Source organism: Salmo salar, chromosome ssa17 (genome assembly GCF_905237065.1).
Source record: "Salmo salar chromosome ssa17, Ssal_v3.1, whole genome shotgun sequence".
Lineage (NCBI taxonomy): Eukaryota > Metazoa > Chordata > Actinopteri > Salmoniformes > Salmonidae > Salmo > Salmo salar.
Genome location: NC_059458.1, coordinates 11,785,209 through 11,805,671, shown reverse-complemented (window position 1 = coordinate 11,805,671; position 20,463 = coordinate 11,785,209). Strand labels below are relative to the sequence as shown.

The following is a 20,463-nucleotide window of genomic DNA, read 5'->3' as shown; positions in this document are numbered from 1 at the left end:
GTTATTTGTCACGTGCGCCAAATACAACAGGTGTAGACCTTACCGTGAAATGCTTACTTACAAGCCCTTAACCAACAATGCAGTTCAAGAAAGAGTTAAGAAAATATTTACTAAATAAACTAAAGTAAAACATTTTATAGAAAAGTAACACAATAAAATAAGAATAACGAGGCTATATACAGGGGGTACCGGTACTGAGTCAATGTGCGGGGGTACAGGTTAGTTGAGGTAATTTGTAGGTAGGGATAAAGTGACTATGCATAGATAATAAACAGTGAGTAGCAGCAGTGTAAAAACAAAGGGCGGGGGCTGTCAATGTAAATAGTCCGAGTGGCCACTTCATTAACCTCTTATAGTTGTTCAGCAGTCTTATGGCTTGGGGGTAGAAGCTGTTAAGGAGCCTTTTGGACCTCGACAGTACCACTTTCCGTGTAGTAGCAGAGGGAACAGTCTATGACTTGGGTGACTGTAGTCTTTTACAATTTTTTGGGGGCCTTCTTCTGACACCGCCTAGTATATAGGTCATGGATGGCAGGAAGCTTGGCCCCAGTGGTGTACTGGGCTGTACGCACTACCCTCTGTATGTGGTGAAGCAGTCCTACTGCGTGGGTCCTACTTCATTTGAACAATGTGTGAGTGATGGCATATTCAATTTGCATGATGAATGATTTGTGATGATGTGTGTTGAACTCACTGGTCTCACATCTGGGGCCCACAAATCCGTAGGGACAGGAGCAGGTGCCGGGTCCCACGCACGTTCCTCCGTGCTCACAGGGCAGACTGCACAGAGCTGTGGGTGGGGATGTTATGAATGTGTTATGCATGGGTTATGAACGTGTTATGCATAGGTTATGAATGTGCTATGAAGTTCTTATGTAGGTACCCTTCAAATAAAGTATTTAATGGGAAAATAATCATGAAAATAAGCAGCCGGGCTTTGCCCTCACATTTCTACATCCGTCAGCTTGGACTAGGAACCAGTGTCTCACTACAGCTTGGTTTAACCTCATCTCCATTGCATTGGTGGGGTGGACTGTGATTCTGAGCTGTAGGTGGCAGTAGTGTTTCAAGCCTCTGTCAGTAATGTCCCAAACCAGCTCAAGGAGAGAGGCCTTATCAAATGCCCACAACTGCTTCATTAGATCTGCACTCGCTCGCACGCAACACACCCAAATGTACAGTACCGGACATGGACCGGACTTCCCTCAGCAGTGCCTTCCCGTCTTTGAGTGATGAGCTTGCGTTCTCTGTGTGACGACAAGCTCCTGTCTGTGGTCTGACACAGAGACAGTTCTGATTGGCCCCTAACGAGAACAGATAAGCCGCGGCCCACGTCACCCTATTCCCTACGTTACGCACTACGTTTGACCAGATCCCTGTGGGCAAATGTGCCATTTGGGACGCAGACGTATAATTACCTGTCTCACACGTCACCCCGTGGTAGCATTTCAGGCACTCACACGCCCCCGGGGCGACGCACTGGCCTCCGTTCCTACACTCAGGTTTACAGATCGCTGAGGAGAAGATTGTAAAGACGTCAAACGATATGGAAGGCCTGTCAGGTTAAGCAATGCATGGGAATCAAAAACAACAATATCAGGATGATGATGTGGTATTTTGAGAGACTAAGAGAGAAGAGAGAGAGAGAGAGAGAGAGAGAGGAGAAGAGGGAGGGAGAAAGAGAGAGAGAGCGAGAGAGAGAGAGAGAAAGAGAGAGAGAGAGAGTGAGGGGAGAAGAGGGAGGGAGAAGGAAGAGAGAAAGCAAGAGAGAGAGAGAAAAAGTGATAGGGGAGAAGAGGGAGGGAGAAAGAGAGAGAGAGAGAGAGAGAGAGAGAGAGAGAAAGAGAAGAGAAGAGAGAGTTTTACCTGTTTGACAGTTGGTCCCGGCGAAGCCTGGTTTACAGCGGCATGTGTTGGGAGCAGCACACTCAATGTTCCTGCCATACGCATGCCTGCACACAGCTATAGATAACAGGCAGGCAGGCGACACACACACACACACACACACACACACACACACACACACACACACACACACACACACACACACACACACACACACACACACACACACACACACACACACACACACACACACACACACACACACACACACACACACACACAGAGGCAGCACCATAGGCCAATTACAAGCTGCTTCCATCTATTCCAACTCCAACCTCCCTTACTGCATCTGCACAGAAACATCTATCGACTCAACCCAACCCACGCTGCTCTGGTACAGAGAGCACTCAGCTAGTCAGCTTGAAAAACGACCATCATTAGGAGGCCTTTTGGAGAGGCTAGAGAAAGGCATCACTTTCATTCATAGAAAAGGATTGATGCACAGGTGGTACTCAATACAGCCGGTTAATAGCAATGGTAATGGACCAGTGATAATAGATAATAGATAATAGATAATAGAGTTTCTCAAAGCAGTAGCTCTTTCTCAAGCAGTGATACAGTGATAACATATAGTGTTTCTCAAAGCAGTAGCTCTTTCTCAAGCAGTGATACAGTGGTACAGTAGCTCTTTCTCCAGAAGAGGAATCAACCTTGGGCCTACTTAACAAGCCTCTTAAATTTTTGCACCTCTCATGTTCCTTTTTGTCTTTTTGTCACATTGTTCCATAATCTTTTGTTTTTATATGAATAAATACAATAGAAATACCTCTGCATGTTTGTCTGTCTCCGGTGTATCCCAGGGGACACCTTCCACAGTGGAAGCCCCCGTCCCTGGTGGGTTCACAGGGGACCCCTGGGAAACAGGGCATGTCAGCGCAGGTCAGAGGCCGCTCCCGCTCCACTGCCACAGTATCACTGATCCTGGTCCCACGGTGGAAGTGGGGAGACGTGGCCATGTGGAGGGGGGGAGTAAAGGGGGTGGGTGTGGTGGTACTTTTGGGCAGAGGTGGTGAGGGTGAGGGAGAGCAGGGGTTCCTGTGGGTGGTCAGGTAGGTCAGAGGGGTTCGAGCCAGGCCCCGTCAGTGCTCCGTCGGCGAAGAACTCGGACTCGGAAAGGGAGTAGGTAAGGGAGGATAGGGCTGCGGTCAGCGGGGCCACAGCTTTAGGGAGGGTCCAGGGCTTGGTCAGGGTGGGCACCACTACCACATCTATGAGCTTCCCCTGGCTTGTCTGCCTGGACTCTGTGTTGGCTGAGGAATGGGGTGGAGTCACCTTGGATTGTGGTGGTGTAACCGTGGGGTAGGTGGAGTATGGAGGAGTAACCTTGGAAGAGGTGGCACTCCGCACGACAGCTACAAACTCTCTGGTTGTCACCTTGAGTGTGGTAGTGCTGGCATTGGTACCTGTTTTGGCACGAGTCCTAGTGAGGGCACTGATGGAATGATGACTGCCTGTGGTAAGGCTGTGGGAACCTTCAGGTGACATAGGGGTGTGTCTAGGAAATTGGGGCGTGGCCGCCTCTCTCCACCCAGTGATTGCCCCTCGGGCGGGCGAGAGGGGAGGGTGCGGGGGGCTCTGATAGGCTCCCCTGGAGACTGGCGAGGAGAGACGTTTGACTGTGTGCCTGGGGGGCAAGGTGGGAAGGTGGAGTTGGGACACTTTACTGTTGCTGTGGTGGTAGGGTTTGCTGCTCTTGGCTAGTGTCAGCTGCTGCTGGGTCAGGTGAGGGTTACCCGAGGAGAGATAATGATGTGACACAAAAAAAAAACTCTATACCTAATGTATAAGGTTACACTCTTAGCAAAAAGGATTCCAAAGGGTCCTTTGCCTGTCCCCATCCAGGTAGAAACCTTTTTGGTTCCAGGTAGAACTAGTTTGGGTTCCATGTAGAACCCTCTGCAGAAAGGGTTCTACATGGAACCAAATGGGTTCTACCTGGTCCTTCAATGGGTTCTCCTTTGGGGAAAGCTGAAGAACCCTTTTAGGTTCTAGATAGCACCTTTTTTAAGAGTGTAGGGTTAGGGTTGTGGTTGAGGGTTAGGATTGAAGTGGAATGTAGACAAGCTGGACTCTCCAAATAAAAGTATTACAGCAGTATAAAATGTCATTACATCATCAGACACAGTGCAAAACAAAACAAAGATGATGATCTGTTCTAATTAACTTCTCTAAGGTAGGGGGCAGTATTCCGAAATTCAGATGAATAACGTGACCAAACTAAACTGCGTGCTTCTCGGGCCCAGAAGGTAGGATATGCATATTATTAGTAGATTTGGATAGAAAACACTCTGAAGTTTCTAAAACTGTTTCAATGATGTCTGTGAGTATAACAGAACTCATATGGCAGGCAAAAACCTGATAAAAAATCCAACCAGGAAGTGACATGTAGTTTTTCCTATCTAATCCATATCGAAACTACAGTGTCTGTGGGGTCATTTTGCACTTCCTAAGGCTTCCATTGGCTGTCGACAGTCTTTAGAAACTTGTTTCATGGGTCTCCTGTTTCTGGGCAGAGAATAGGAGCTCAGTCAATCAGTGGACTGCCTGGGACCAGTGAGTTGTTTACTGTGCGGGCACACTGGCGCGCCGCTCCTTCTTTTTCCTCTGTAATGAATATGCTATTGTCTGGTTGGAATATTATCTAAGTTTTATGTTAAAAAGACCCTAAGGATTGATTGTAAACATCGTTTGACATGTTTCTACGAACGGTAATGGAACTATTTGACTTTTCGTCTCTGGTTTCACGCTCACGCGTTATGCCTTTGGATTAATGATCTGAACGCGCAAACAAAAGGAGGTATTTGGATATAAATATGGAGTTTTTCGAACAAAAATAACATTTCTTGTGGAAGTGGGAGTCCTGGGAGTGCATTCCGATGAAGATCAGCAAAGGTAAGGGAAGATTTATAATACTAATTCTGAGTTTAGTTGACTCCAGAACTTGGCGGGTAACTGTATAGCTTGCTTTGATGGCTGAGCTCTGTACTCAGCCATCAGCCATAGTTATTGAAAGAATATTGAAAAATGTGCTTTCGCCGTAAAGCTATTTTAAAATCTGACACAGCGGTTGCATTAAGGAGAAGTGTATCTATAATTCTTTCAATAACTGTTGTAAAGTTTATCAACGTTTATGATGAGTATTTTTGTAAATTGATGTGCTCATTCATCGGAGGTTTTGGTGGGAATACATTTTCTGAACATCACGCGCCAATGTAAAATGGGGTTTATGGATATAAATATGAACTTTATCGAACAAAACATACATGTATTTTGTAACATTGAGTCCTTTGAGTGTCATCTGATGAAGATCATCAAAGGTTAGTGATTCATTTTAGCTGTATTTCTGTTTTTTGTGACGCCTCTCCTTGCTTGGAAAATGACTGTGTGGTTTTTCTTGTTTAGGCGCTGTCCTAACATAATCTAATGTTATGCTTTCGCCGTAAAGCCTTTTTGAAATCGGATACTGTGGTTGGATTAAGGAGGATCTTATCTTTAAAATGGTGTATAATACTTGTGTGTTTGAGAAATTTGAATTATGAGATTTTTGTTGTTTTGAATTTGCCGCCCTGCTATTTCACTGGCTGTTGATAGTGTGTACCGCGGGTGGGACGGTCACGTCCCACATACCCAAGAGAGGTTAACAGCTGCTATAAACACTGATGTTGACACAGAACATGGTTGGAACAGAATCAAGACCACCATTGGACACCTCATGGGAACAATAAAGTTATTCAAATTCAAATTGAAATTAAATAAAAGTGTTATGGGTGTGGGGTCTCGACAAATATTACCCGACACCAGTTTTAATGACATCTTGAGAGACGCCACCCAACACTTCATTGATTTATTGTCCCCTACTGAGACTAACTGGAAACATCGCCTGTTTTGAAACCTCACAAAAGATGCCGAAATCACTTCATAGAGGAATCTGATACACAGTGAGGGAATTATAAACCACACACAAACGCATGCACACACACGCACATACTGAAGCAGCTGGACTGAAAGGGAACTGACTGTGTAGAAAGTCATGACAACAGGGGTTGGGTATTAAACACTAATGTGATTTAGAAAGGTGGCGGCACAAATTATGAGATGCACTAAAAGGATTTATTTAGTACAATTAAGAGAAATGTCATCACACTGGCTGGGTGAAGAAACAAAAGACATAAACACTGCCCAAAAATATTGAAACACTCTAAACTAGTCTGTGCTCTTCAAAACAGCCCGGCATGGGTCCCATCCACTCAATAGTAGGACTGACTATACTTTAACTCTCACTCAGAATAAATATGTTTTATTTTTTCACATCCTCATGAAAGATGAACACATGAGAAAAGCATATTCCACTGACATGAATTGATCATCTGGAAGTGCCTGCTGTTGACTTGGACAGTAGACACACAGGGACAGAGAGTCCAAAGAAGAAGGGACAAATACGGAGGATATAAAACAGAACTAAACTGAGAGGAAAAGATGGAGTGCAAAGCTCTCCACATTTCACTGATCTACAAAAAAACGTGATGATTAGCATATTAAGCTTATTAATAGGGCAGCCTGGCCTCGGAGCCATACGAAGCATACTATTTGTAATTTTATGGACCTCCAATACGTATGATATGTTCTAATGGTCTAGTTCAGGGTTCCCCAACTGGCGGCCCGCGGGCCGAATCCAGCTGAATTTGGCCAGCGGGTGGTTTTATTTGGCCCCCCAAGTTTTCTGAGAAAAAAATTATGAAGTTACATTTTATTTATATTTGTATTGCTGGACATACAGTTGAAGTCGGAAGTTTACATACACTTAGGTTGGAGTCATTAAAACTAGTTTTTCAACCACTCCACACATTTCTGTAGTTTTGGCAAGTCGGTTAGGGGTTGAGGTTGAATCTGTTTACAGACAGATTATTTCACTTATAATTCACTGTATCACAATTCCAGTGGGTCAGAAGTGTACATACACTAAATTGACAGTGCCTTTAAACAGCTTGGAAAATTGCAGAAAATGATGTCACAGCTTTAGAAGCTTCTGATAGGCTAATTGTGGATGTATTTCAAGGCCTACCTTCAAACTCAGTGCCTCTTTGCTTGACATCATGGGAAAATCAAAAGAAATCAGCCAAGACCTCAGAAAAAGAATTGTAGACCTCCACAAGTCTGGTTCATCCTTGGGAGCAATTTCCAAACTCCTGAAGGTACCATGTTCATCTGTACAAACAATAGTGTGCAAGTATAAACACCATGGGACCACGCAGCCGTCATACCACTCAGGAAGGAGATGCGTTCTGTCTCCTAGAGATGAACGTACTTTGGTGCAAATCAATCCCAGAACAACAGCAAAGGACCTTGTGAAGATGCTAGAGGAAACAGGTACAAAAGTATCTATATCCACAGTAAAACAAGTCCTATATCGACATAACCTGAAAGGCCGCTCAGCAAGGAAGAAGCCACTGGTCCATAACCACCATAAAAAAGCCAGACAGCGGTTTGGAACTGCACATGGAGACAAACATCATACTTTTTGGAGAAATGTCCTCTGGTCTGATGAAACAAAAATAGAACTGTTTGGCCATAATGACCATTGTTATGTTTGGAGGAAAAAGGGGGAGGCTTGCAAGCCGAAGAACACCATCCCGGGGGTGTCAGCATCATGTTGTGGGGGTGATTTGCTGCAGGAGGGACTGGTGCACTTCACAAAATAGATGGCATCATGAGGAAGAAGAATTATTTGGATATATTGAAGCAACATCTCAAGACATCAGTCAGGAAGTTAAAGCTTGGTCGCAAATGGGTCTTCCAAATGGACAATGACCCCAAGCATACTTCCAAAGTTGTGGCAAAATGGCTTAAGGACAACAAAGTCAAGGTATTGGAGTGGCCATCACAAAGCCCTGACCTCAATCCCATAAAACATTTGTGGGCGGAACTGAAAAAGTGTGTGTGAGGAAGGAGGCCTAAAAACCTGACTCAGTTACACCAGCACTGTCAGGAGGAATGGGCCAAAATTCACCCAACCCACTTATTGTGGGAAGCCTGTGGAAGGCTACCCAAAACGTTTGACCCAAGTTAAACAATTTAAAGGCAGTGCTACAAAATACTAATTGAGTGTATGTAAACTTCTGACCCACTGGGAATGTGATGAAAGAAACAAAAGCTGAAATAAATCATTCTCTCTACTATTACTCTGACATTTCACATTCTTAAAATAAAGTGGTGATCCTAACTGACCTAAGACAGGGGATTGTTTACTAGGATTAAATGTCAGGAATTGTGAAAAACTGAGTTTAAATGTTTTTGGCTAAGGTGTATGAAAACTACCGACTTCAACTGTAATAGACTGTAAAAACACCAGGAAATCAGCTCCAAGTGATTTTAATTTAAGAAATCTGTTCCCAAGTATTCCCACGCATAATAGAGAGAGACGTAATCGTATACAAATATAAGCAAGGCTTGAAATTAAATATTTGTTTGGAACTCTTGTGGTCAATTTACAGTCTCAGTTCCGGCCCTCAACCAGCCTCTCAAGGAAAAACCGTCCTGCGGCCTAATCTAGTTGATGATCCCTGTTCTAGTTACTTTAGACAGAAACTAAATTAGGGAGGTTGGTCAGGGAAGACGGGTGGGCATATACCGCGACCGTCTAGCAATCCAAAGGTTGCATGTTTGAGTCGTGTCGGGGACAACTGTAGCATTTTAGCTAACAGCAAAAAAGCTGTAAAAACTAAAATATATATTTGTGTCCTCTGAAGGTGGGGTTAATACAAATTTCATAATTCTCCTTGGTTGCTAGGATGCAACAAGCAACCTGGTCTCAGAAAAATACGTGTAATACTATACGTCCATCAAGAAGTATGATAACTCATCCAATTCGTACGCTATTGTACGACTGGGTAAGACGTTTGATGCTATACGTCCCCTAATTCGTCCGCTATTGTATAACCGCTATTCCATTCACAATGTAACCTAATATAATTAAATATACCACACTAAAAGCATGGATCATGTTTGCATACCAAATCTTACGAATTGCCCTGAGACCAGGTTGAATAGGGAGGTAACAGCACAGAGGCACTTCAGGACCATTCACACCACGTCAGATTGTTTTCAAATAGTTTTCCAACAGTGACAGTAGAATAACTACTAAAAAGCCAATGTGTGGTGCATGTACTAACATATTTAGATAGCCTGGTGCCAGATCTGTTTTTTGTCTTTCTGATTCCTATGGTCCTTGGCATAGGTAACAACAGGTGTTGGCTGTACAGCACATACAGATCTGGGACCAGGCTAGTAACTACGGCCAGGGAGATGGTGTAACACTTCAAGCCGACGTCTTACCTCGAGCGGTTTTGGTGCAGGTGCGTCCGTTGCCATTGAGGGGCGGTGGGCAGCGCCCGCAGACATAGCCCGTGTAGGGTGGACGTCGGTCGATGCACTGGACCCCCAGGAAGCACGGTCGGCTGGCACACGTACCTGTCACGTTGTTGTTGTTCCCTGCATGGGATGATAGCTCTGGGCCTGGAACACATAATCACTGTTATCAGCCCCAGGACATGTACATATTTATCAATTCATTCTCTTCCCCCTAGCCTTCACATGAAAAGCGATGATCACCCTTTGTTTATGCTCAGTGGGATGCTGTAATCAGTTGTCACTGCCTCTGCATCAACCACACCATGCTGTCTTAATCTGCATATTTCATGATTAGTCATAATTCAAATAAACACAGCCCCGTAGATGAAAACAGCTCACAAAAACCACTGACGTACAGTTGCCTACCGGGGTGATATATTCAACACTGCCTGACAAATTTTATGTGGCAGGACCCGCAGTTAAATCCAAAGCTGCTACAGTTGCTAATTGCTCAAATGTCTTTGATTAAAATACAAAGTCTTGGAAGACCAATTATATAAAGGCACTTTATAACTAAATTAGGGCTGTGGGGAAACTCTTAGTTGGCACTTTGTGTTTTGATGACAGGCGGCTCATTACGGTGCTTCAGGATGAAAGTCTCCTGAGCAATTGATTGATACGCTACCAAGGTCAGAAACCCCTTGGAGCGAGAGGTGTGTGTGAGACCCCGACTATGTCCCGTCTTCACCTCCAGACCCGCCCTCACCCCCAATCCAGCTGCATCAGCTTCTCTTTACCCATAGGCCTTCACTCCACTCCTGGGCTCCCCTCTAACCCCCACCCACAAAGAAGTGGGATGAAAATGCCAATTGCCCTATTAGTCTTAAACAAAGATATGTCCTTTAGAACTGAAACTGCTGGTATCATTGGCACTTTCTAGATGGATTCTTTTAAGTTTGTCCCATAACTTTGTCCTTTGTTTCTCACCTTGCACAGGCACCACATCAAACCACCACATCATCAAAAGTGTATTATGGCTAGACTATGCTGCATTATATTGGTATTGTACATTTATCAGCATATCTCTATTCTATGACGGATCTATGGAAGAGAGCAGACTGAGACCGAATGACTGTCATTGTAGTGCAGTTAGAAGCTTTGAAACGTGACACTGGCAACCCTTCTCTTTTTCCTATTTGCGTGCCACACAGCGATTCTTCTCCTCTCTCTCGCTAATAAAGCGTTTCGTCTTTGCGGTGACAAAAGATGAAAAAGAATGGACCATCTGTCTTTTATTAAGAAGTGATTTATCAGCGTTATGACTCCACATATTAAGGCTTATCGCCTGTGAATTTTGTCTCATTTTCGACTAGGGCAGCAGAATCCACTCAGACAATGGGTGGTTTTATCGGAACTGCAGGGCCGATGGGAGATGACATATGTTGCTGTGTGCCTTTCAATCCCATCTCCAGCCCTTTAGTGTGATGATGATGACAGGCAATTTTGCAAGGCCGCTAACTGGGCTGGCTATAGCTGCCAATGCCAATGAGGTACTCAGTCGTGGAGTAATGTGACACCCCTGATGGTCTATTATAGGAGCCCTGGTGTTAAGCAGCCTTTTGTAGGCGATCTGAAGAGGATTAGACAGAGGCTATGGGAAATACGGGGTATGGTAGTATGTGCCAGGTGCACCGGTTTGTGTCAAGAACTGCAATGCTGCTGGATTTTTAACGCTCAACAGTTTTCCATGTGCATCAAGGATGGTCCACCACCCAAAAAAACTTCCATCCAACTTGGCAAACGTGGGAAGGCATTGGAGTCCCTGTGGAACGCTTTCGACACCTTGTAGAGTCCATGTCCTGACGAATTGACACTGTTCGGTGGGAAAAAGGGGAGGGGGGTGCAATTCAATATTAGGAAGGTGTTCCTAATATTTGGTATACTCAGAGTACTTGCCAGTTTTTTGTCCATTCTTAGATGGTGTATGTACAACTGGGGCCTTGGCAGCTGCCCTGTTGGTCTCTGGAAGTCCAGGCATGTTGGTTTGTGGGAGTCCAGGCTTATTGGTCGGTGGGATTCCAGGTCTGCCAGAGTCCATCCTGGGTTGATTGTGTTGGTCTGGTCTGTTGTTGGGTGAGGTCTTAGAGGTGGTAGTGGCGGTGGTAGGGACAGTGGTGGGTCCAATGCTGGGGACATTTGGGATCGATCGTACAGGTGCTGCTGTGTAGAGACAGATGAGGACACATGGTGAGAGTAAGAGGTGGGCTTCATAGCACCTCAGTGCTTGTATGATGCTGGGAGAGAGATAGATAGACACTTCAGGTTCAGAGCCAGAAGTTTGTCTTATGGTGTCACATAACCAATACTGTTTTTATGATACATTTCATAGAATCTTGAGTTCTCAAACTCTATTCAAGAATGTTGGTCCACAGTTTATCAGCTCTTTTTTTTTTTTTACAACACTTTTCATCCCACACCTACACAGCTAGAAATCACAGCTCCTCAGTAGATCTGTGAGCAGAAGAATCGTAAAAAAAAAAAACGTAGAAAGGAAAGCAGAGCAGGAGGAGAGAGAAAGAGACGGTGTGATTGATGACGGCAGAGCGGAGCAATGGCAAGTGAAATAAACCTGGCAGTGTAACTCCTGCCGAGGCAGCATGGCACTATAATAAACAAAGCAGAGGACCACTCAGCCGAAACTCATTGCTCAGAGGGAGAAAAAGATTAGAGAGAGGGAAAGGCTAAGATGCTTGGAAAAGAAAAGCGGGGAGGTTGGTGGAAACATGGCATGGCTTTTTGGGAGCAAAATGGTGACTAAGTGTGTGTGTGTGTGTGTGTGTGTGTGTGTGTGTGTGTGTGTGTGTGTGTGTGTGTGTGTGTACAGTGGTTCTTCCTTTAAAAGTTGTGGCGTACTGCAGCACAGCTTGCGGGGTCATTTAAGTGTCAGCCATAGTTGCCAGAATGACGCAATTTATCACAATCTACCTCAAACGGTTGCAGCACAAAACTCAACACTTTTAAAGGAAGAAACACTGTATATGTGCAGGTTTGCCTGCACTCCTGCAGAATTCAAGTGGTTTACCCTGGACTACAGAAACAAACGTCTGCTGAATGAAAATTGCATTTCCCCCTAGGTTCAGTTATATGTGTGTTTTATGGATGGTGCTCCAGCTTAGCCTCTGCTCCCCCTAGTTCTGTTCCCCTCGCCCTGTGGCCCAGGCGGTAGATCACTCTGTATTCAACTAGGCCGTGCTCCTTCCATGCTCTCCCCCCTCACCGCTCCTCACTTCTCCTCACCTCAGCTTTAGGATCGGGCAGTACTGTTGATCACTCTGTATTTGACCAGGCCATGCTCTGTGCTCCCTGCTCACCCAGGCCCAACACCTCACCTCACCTTACATTACCTTGCCTCACCTCAGCTCTGTGGCCCAGGCGATAGATCACTTTGTATTCCACCAGGTCATGCTCCTCTTCCATCTCCCTGCTGCTAGCCCGGCCCCTTAGCTCATCACTGTGTTCAGCCATGCTCCTTCCTCCTTCCTGCCAGCCCTACTCCCTCCTCTGCACCCTTCCAGGTTCTCACACTTCACCTCTAATGGCCTTTGTCAGTTAGCTGTCAACAGAGAGAGGCACACCTGAGGTGCTGCGGAAGCACTCTGAGCCTGGGGCCAGGTGGCAGGATACACTCTGCTCTGCTCTCCCTCAGAGGGGAAGTGCTTCACCAATTAACTCAGCTCAACACCCCCCTGTAAAACCTCAAAAAATGAAGAAAAGAAAACACACACAAAAATAATTTATGGGGGAGAGAAGGGTCGAGCCATCACATGCCCTCTGGTTTCCATTGGACATGCATCCCTGTTGGTTATCATGTGAGCGGTTCAAAGTGCAGTGGTCAATTATTCCCATTATTGTCTGTGCAATGATATCCAGATATGGGAATTGTGGAATGCTGAGCTGGAATGTCATTGTTTCGGTTTGTCTTGTCAAAGATAATAGTGACTGACTGGTCTTCCCACAGTTACAGGTGTATGCAGCTTTACGTTTCCATCCACTTCCATATTACAGGTGGGAGAAAGTTGCCTCTGGAACATCTTTGTAACATTTCTTATTTTCATATCAAATCAATCCCTTTTCTATACTGATAAACAGGGCCCACAGTCTGTTTCTATGGAAGTGAATTGGCTAATTGATACAGTAGTGTAGTAGCACTAGTGATTTGATTGACCATGCCTACCTGTTGATGTAAAAAGTGTTGATAAATACATTTGATTGATTGACCATGCCTACCTGTTGATGTAAAAAGTGTTGATAAATACATTTGATTGATGTGCAGGTGGTCCCATCTCTCAGCATACCGTGGGGGCAGCCTCCACACCTGTAGGAGCCGAAGCTGTTGAAGCACTGGACTCCGGGCATGCAGGGCGTCCTCTCACACTCATTCACATCTTCCTGACAGTTAGCGCCTACACAGAGTCCCAGAGACGGACAGACATTATTATAACAGACAACACAAAGACAGACAGCCAAAGTCCATTACTACAACAGGTAGCCCTTACACCCACAAAGACAGAAAGACAAGGTATGAGCCAAGCTCACAGACACACAGACAGAAAGACAAGGTATGATGAGCCAAGCTCACAGACACACAGACAGAAAGCCAAGGTATGAGCCAAGCTCACAGACACACAGACAGAAAGCCAAGGTATGAGCCAAGCTCACAGACACACAGACAGAAAGCCAAGGTCTGAGCCAAGCTCACAGACACAAAGCCAAGGTCTGAGCCAAGCTCACAGACACACAGACAGAAAGCCAAGGTCTGAGCCAAGCTCACAGACACACAGACTGAAAGACAAGGTCTGAGCCAAGCTCACAGACACACAGACAGAAAGCCAAGGTATGAGCCAAGCTCACAGACACACAGACAGAAAGCCAAGGTATGAGCCAAGCTCACAGACACACAGACAGAAAGCCAAGGTCTGAGCCAAGCTCACAGACACAAAGCCAAGGTCTGAGCCAAGCTCACAGACACACAGACAGAAAGCCAAGGTCTGAGCCAAGCTCACAGACACACAGACTGAAAGACAAGGTCTGAGCCAAGCTCACAGACACACAGACAGAAAGACAAGGTCTGAGCCAAGCTCACAGACAAAGATGCAAAAAGCCAAGGTTTGAGCCAAGCTCACAGACACAGAGGCATAGAGCCAAGGAAGCCCATTACAACAACAAACAGAGAGTTCATGTATTTTCAGCCAGTGACGTGCGGGTAGGCACAATGAAGGAAAGAAGAACTGCAATGAAAAAGAAATATACATTTGATCAATAATCATTTTGTCATCCTCATGTATTTTCTGCACGATAAAAATCAATTTCTGAACTAGCACTTTCCAAATTTGCAGTGATCTGGTAGAAAACGCACAAGGAGGCCAGGGGAAAGGCAGTCTCGCCCTGCGCCTTTCTCCTGCCTCTCAAACTCCAAACAGGCATTGACATGACTTGTGCATGCATGTTTCTACCTTATACTGCCAGCTAATGGACGCCAAAAGGCAGGCAGAGAGCTTCACTGCCTTTCAAGTGTCAATATGTCCCACTCATTTTCCATGCACTCAATTAATACATGCCCATGCATAACGGTGTGAAAAAATGTATGGGATAGGCAGGAGGACAGCCAGCTCCCGCCTATGGACGTCACACGTCATCTGCCAGTTACGTTTGTTTTACAGCTAGATAAAGTAAGCTGATCAGGATGGCTAACATATTGCATCTGAAACAGTATTCAAAGTTGGATTTTCTAGCGAAACAGCAGGTGATAAGGGATGGAAGACCAACACCTAAGCTTAGGGACATACATCAAAGGAAGGGACAGAAAAGAACACAATCATTTCAATATGAGTGGTATCAACAGAAAGACTGGCTCTGTGGCTGCGTTGCTAACAGCCAACTCTACTACTTCCCCTGCCTGCTTCTTCACCAGTGACAGCGTGTAGACAAGAGCCGGTTACTGCGAAAAACTTGCATACAGCACTCAACAAGCATGAGAAATCATGATTGTCTCATATCCAAAGCCAGAAAGTTCTTAAAACATTTGGCAATGAACGAACAACGGAGAGATTTTGAAACACCTAGCTAAATAATGCTACGTCATGCTACCTAGTTAAGAGTTGGCATTCCGTGGCAACGATGAGAGTGCCAGGTCATCAAACAGGCCCAGGGCCAACTATGTGGAACGATTAAACAGTTAGCAACCCATTTAGAGACCGCCAAACTGTTCGCTTTTTGCTCATAGCCTATGATGGAATTCTCTATGTGAAATTGTTTTTTCCGTGTTCTGCAGAACAAAGTGACGGATATGGGTTTCTGCTTCACCAGTATCAGAATCACAATGAAAGCACTGGAAAGGCAACGACAAACCTATGATAGTTTCTAGGAGCGATTCAAGCAGAGATGCAATGAACTGGGCCTGGCAGAAAGCGAAAACTCATAGTAAACAGTCGATCAGAGTAGAGAGGGGGCTAATCTACTATAACATAATGGACAATATCAATGTTCAGATGAGAGCTAGTGTAACACACGGGATACAAACCCAGGTCTCCCATGGGAGTAACCTATGTCTTAGACCATTAGACCAATAGGAAATTCCCTACTGGCCTGAGGGTCGACACTGGTTTTGAAGTTCGCAGGCAGGGTTCCCTCATCACATCACAATGATCGACTCATGTCTGCTACACCAGGTTTGACCCCTTTGCTGAACTTCATTTCCTTGGCTTAGTGGTCTGCAAAAAAATTGGAAACAATGTCACGAGACAAATCACCTGGACAGCTCCTCAGCTTTTTGTTCCAGCATGACCTGAAACAGACCGTCCCCGAGGCGGACAAAGTTACTGCAGCTGGTCCTCACTATACCAGCCACAACAGCAGCCGTTGAGAGGCCATTTTCTACGCTGAAACGGATAAAGACATACAGTCGAAACCGAACCGTCAAGGACGACTCTCATCCCTTGCCATCACCTCCACTGCACCGAGAACGACTTGTAAAACTGACGGCCAACAGGGACGAGTGTTACAGCTCAGTCACTGATGTCTTTACCCAGAAGGATAGACGGATGGACTTTGTATACAAGTGCAAGTGTTTATTTACAGTAGTGCCGTCTACTATGATTACATTGCATGTCTACTGTGTAAGTACAGTATATCTCTCAATCAGTAGCACTGACTACTAGGCCTGTTGTGTTTGTAGCGTTGTCACAAGTAGGCCTTTTCGCTGGCATTTCGGTTGCTGTCCGTGGTGCTGAAAGTTGCCTGTTCATGCAGGGCAGTGGCTGAGAGGGGCACAACCTATTAGGGCCTGTGAATGTACGAGTGTCTAATGGTTAAGCCGCCAACCTGACGCTGTTTGATGGTGGTTGTTTGATGGTTGTCTTTGTGATCGTGCCACACCGATAAACACTGTAGCAGAAATCCGCTTCATGAGTGCGCGTGCATGTGTGAGTGAGTGACGGGGACCTCAATAGAAAGTGCCTGCATGCCGTCAGACCTCAACGCACGTCACTGTTTTCAGCTCTTAGCTACTCCCGACCCCCACCTCACCTCACCTCACCCCTGACCTTTCAACACTTACTAGCTACACACACAGCCTAGAGGGAGTGATCAGGATGTTTGGATCTAGCCCGCCACTGTTCGTTAACCCACGAGAGCACAGATCTGTGTTTTCAGCAGGGGTTATGAATACAGTGCAAACACCACTAAGACTCTGGGCTCTTTGTTTCTGCTAGTGGTGAACGGGGAGGGGAAAATGTATCAGATCTCTGGCAGTGTCAATACACACTTCTGGGTTTCTCTGTCTTGGTGTGTGTGCATGCGCACGCGTGTTCCTGCAGCCTACCTCTCAGGCCCGCAGGGCATTCACAGAGGAAGCCATGGACGGTACCAGCAAACACCCCGGCACCACACGGACCCGACGGACACGCGTCAATGTCCTCCTGACACAGGCCCCCTCCTATCCCCAGGGGACACACACACACAGGTACTCGCTGCTGCCCGCCGGGAAAGCCATGTTGGTCACACACGTCCCGCCGTTCAAACACCCGCAAGGCTTCACAGCCACCTGAAGAGAAGAGACAGACGGACGGACAGACAAACAGCTGTTACATTCATAGCTTCCCACATAGCCAATTAAATGTCATCATACTCAGCCTGTTATAGGAACAGAATAGCTTCATATGGTCTGCTTAATCACAGCGTATGGCTGTTTTCACTTTCCCTAGATCTTCAACTCCTCTCAACGCTAATAAAGAGATAAATACTCACTCTGACTCAACAATACCCTCAGATAGAAAACCACCATCTGCTTCCAGAGATCTTTGTATTACTGTTTTATACCATGGGAGTTGAGGGTGATTATCAGCATCATATCGATGTCTTCTTTATTACTGTCCGTACCAAGCCAGACGTGGGCTCACAGGGTAAGGTGCAGCTACTCACACAGCTTTTGGGGGTAAACTGTTTTATTACCACATAACCAACTATGGGCATGAGCCTGGGAATGTGAAAACCTTGGGTTGTCAACTTGTCACACACATCCCCATAGTAACCAGTGTCCTCTCCAGCTCTAAGCAGACAGACATCTCGTCAACAGAGGATAAGCATGTGTGGAGCTATGGTGTGGAGAGAAACACATCCGTAATGAATGCATATGTTGACTGAGGTCTGTTCGAGGTCTGTTTTCAGGATTTGGGGGCTAAACTGTGGTGCGCCACCCACCAAGGGAGGGAGAGAATGAGGGAGGTAGGAATAAACTGTCATCCCCCCTCTTCTCTCAACTCGACGGTGTAGCTGCTCTGGGCATTGCACTCGTCCGACAGCGTGAACTCGAAGCTCTGCCGAGTCTTCCCCTTCATCTCCACCGGATGGACTTTCCAGATGAGGAGGAGCGTGGAGTCGGGAGGGCCATGCTCCAGGAGGAAGAGGAGCGCCGAGACTTCGGGGTCCGCCGCTGTGAACTGGAACACAAAGTTCTCCCCCGCGAAGGTGCTGAGGCCCCCCTGAGGCTGGTGCAGGTTGGGGGGCTGGTTGACTGGGGGTAGGGGGGAGAGGGAAAGAGAGTGAGAGAGAGACAGAGAGAAAGATGGAGAGATAGAGATAGAGACAAAAGATAAAACAGTATAAAGTGTTCTCTTTTTATCAACTGTGGTTGATAGACGGTATTCATTATTGTGCTCCAGCTGTTTGAGAGGGTAGTTCCTGGAAAACAGGGGAATTGAGGGGGAGCTGGTGTACTGTAGTCTACTGCAGACAGCATCACTGACACTGTGAAGCCCCAAAAGGCTGTCACAACACGTTAGTGTCAGGGGTGGGACGCAGGGAGGGAAGGAGAAAGGGAGAGAGAGGGTTGGAATGGCGGGAGGGAGGGGAGAGGAAGATGAAGGGTGGGAGGAAGAAGGAGGTTTACAGTCTCTCTACAGGGACACAGAGACATGTGAAGACAGGCTCCTCTGTTGCAGAGTGCTGTTAGACAGGTCCTGACAGGTATAGAAACAGAGCCCCTGCAGATGGCCTGCTCTCCTTTGATCTAACACTGGGATAGAGACTGCTGACACAGCTAATGAGACCAGGCATCTTCCTCAAAGCTGAGACCGAATGACATAGACAGTAACACAGGGACAGGCTGCTTCAGAAACACAGAGCCCTTGAGAAGTGAGAAAGACAGGGCCTGTTCAAGGCCTACTAAGAGACTATTTTCTCATTTGTGTGTGTGTGTGTGTGTGTGTGTGTGTGTGTGTGTGTGTGTGTGTGTGTGTGTGTGTGTGTGTGTGTGTGTGTGTGTGTGTGTGTGTGTGTGTGTGTGTGTGTGTGTGTGTGTGTGTGTGTGTGTGTGTGTGTGCCTGGGTGTGTGTGCCTGGGTGTGTTTGCCTGGGTGTGTTTGCAAGTATAATCCAACAATATAACCTTCAAAGGGAAAGCTGTTCAAAGCCCAGAAAGGAAACTTCCTGACCTATAACTCAACGAAAAGAGATTCACTTCGTCTGTCATAAAACTCATAAAACTCCAAAGTTCTTCACTCCATCAAAAGTGCCCTGTGCCAATCATGATCAATCTTGTCTGACTGTCCATTATTAATACCTATTAAATGGTGTTAAGGAAGTGAACCATGCAGCGTAAAGATATGGGAAGCATCTGTAGCCCTCAGTGGGTGGGTGTGCTGCAGGCCGGGAGTCAGACTGTAAATATACCTGAGGAGGGGTAGAAAGGTGGGGGGGAGGGAGAGAGGGAGAGAGGGAGAGAGGGAGAGAGACACTGTATATACACATAATATGACATTTGTAATGTCTTTATTCTTTTAGAACTTCTGTGAGTGTAATGTTTACAGTTCATTTTTATTGTTTATTTCACTTTTGTATATTATCTACTTTACTTGCTTAGGCAATGTTAACATATGTTTCCCATGCCAATAAAGCCCCTGAATTGAATTGAATTGAGAGATATAGAGAGAGAGAGGGAGGGAGAAAGAGTGAGTGAGAGTGAGAGTGAGAGAGAGAGAGAGAGAGAGAGAGAGAGAGAGGGAGAAAGAGTGAGAGTGAGTGAGTGAGAGTGAGAGTGAGAGAGAGAGAGAGAAAGAGAGAGAGAGGGGGAGGGAGGGAGAGAGAGAAGGAAGGAGAGAAAAGGGAGAGAGGGAGAGATTGTCTCCCCTCTCTATACCAGTGTGTCAGCCCCCCTCCAAGTGAAAATGAATGACCGTGGCAAGAGCACCGCTATCTATCGTTTCCTTCTCTCATTCCTCAAGACGATCACCTTCCCACTTTAGTCTTGCGGAGAATCTGAATTGCATTTCTTTGATCCTTCGCGTCCTCCCTCCTCGCCTCCTTCTCGAAACCCATTGGATGAGAAGGTCAGAGGGGAGGGATATCTGACCTTCTCATCGAATGGTTTTTGAAAAAGAGGAGAGAGGACGAAAGGAATCAAGGATATGCAATTGATATTCTCCGATTGTCAAGATGTTGATCCTTTTTCAAACCTTACATGCCGATCACGATTACCATAGCTGTTTGCAGTCTGTTGTATCAGTGTGGAGTTTGAGACTTTTCAAGCATATTTTGTTCCACAATATTCAGCAGTCATTTCCAATTGAGTATGCATTAGACTGATTTTATTTACCTTCATTTATGGACCATGTGAATTTGGATGTGTTTGGATTACAGAGGAGGCAGGGGCTGGCAG

The 20,463-nt window shown here is 45.9% G+C and overlaps 1 protein-coding gene across 1 annotated transcript in view; it reads right to left on the bottom strand.

Annotated features, from left to right (window-relative positions):
* Positions 1-20,463, bottom strand: part of LOC106575228 (von Willebrand factor D and EGF domain-containing protein) — a 52,390-nt gene that overhangs the window by 5,492 nt on the left and 26,435 nt on the right. Inside the window, 10 exon segments of the mRNA XM_045700372.1 lie at positions 695-790; positions 1,419-1,514; positions 1,867-1,962; positions 2,672-2,984; positions 3,109-3,377; positions 9,238-9,417; positions 11,209-11,472; positions 13,608-13,715; positions 17,132-17,353; positions 18,098-18,322. Of these exon segments, the coding sequence (XP_045556328.1) occupies positions 695-790; positions 1,419-1,514; positions 1,867-1,962; positions 2,672-2,984; positions 3,109-3,377; positions 9,238-9,417; positions 11,209-11,472; positions 13,608-13,715; positions 17,132-17,353; positions 18,098-18,322 (1,869 nt within the window).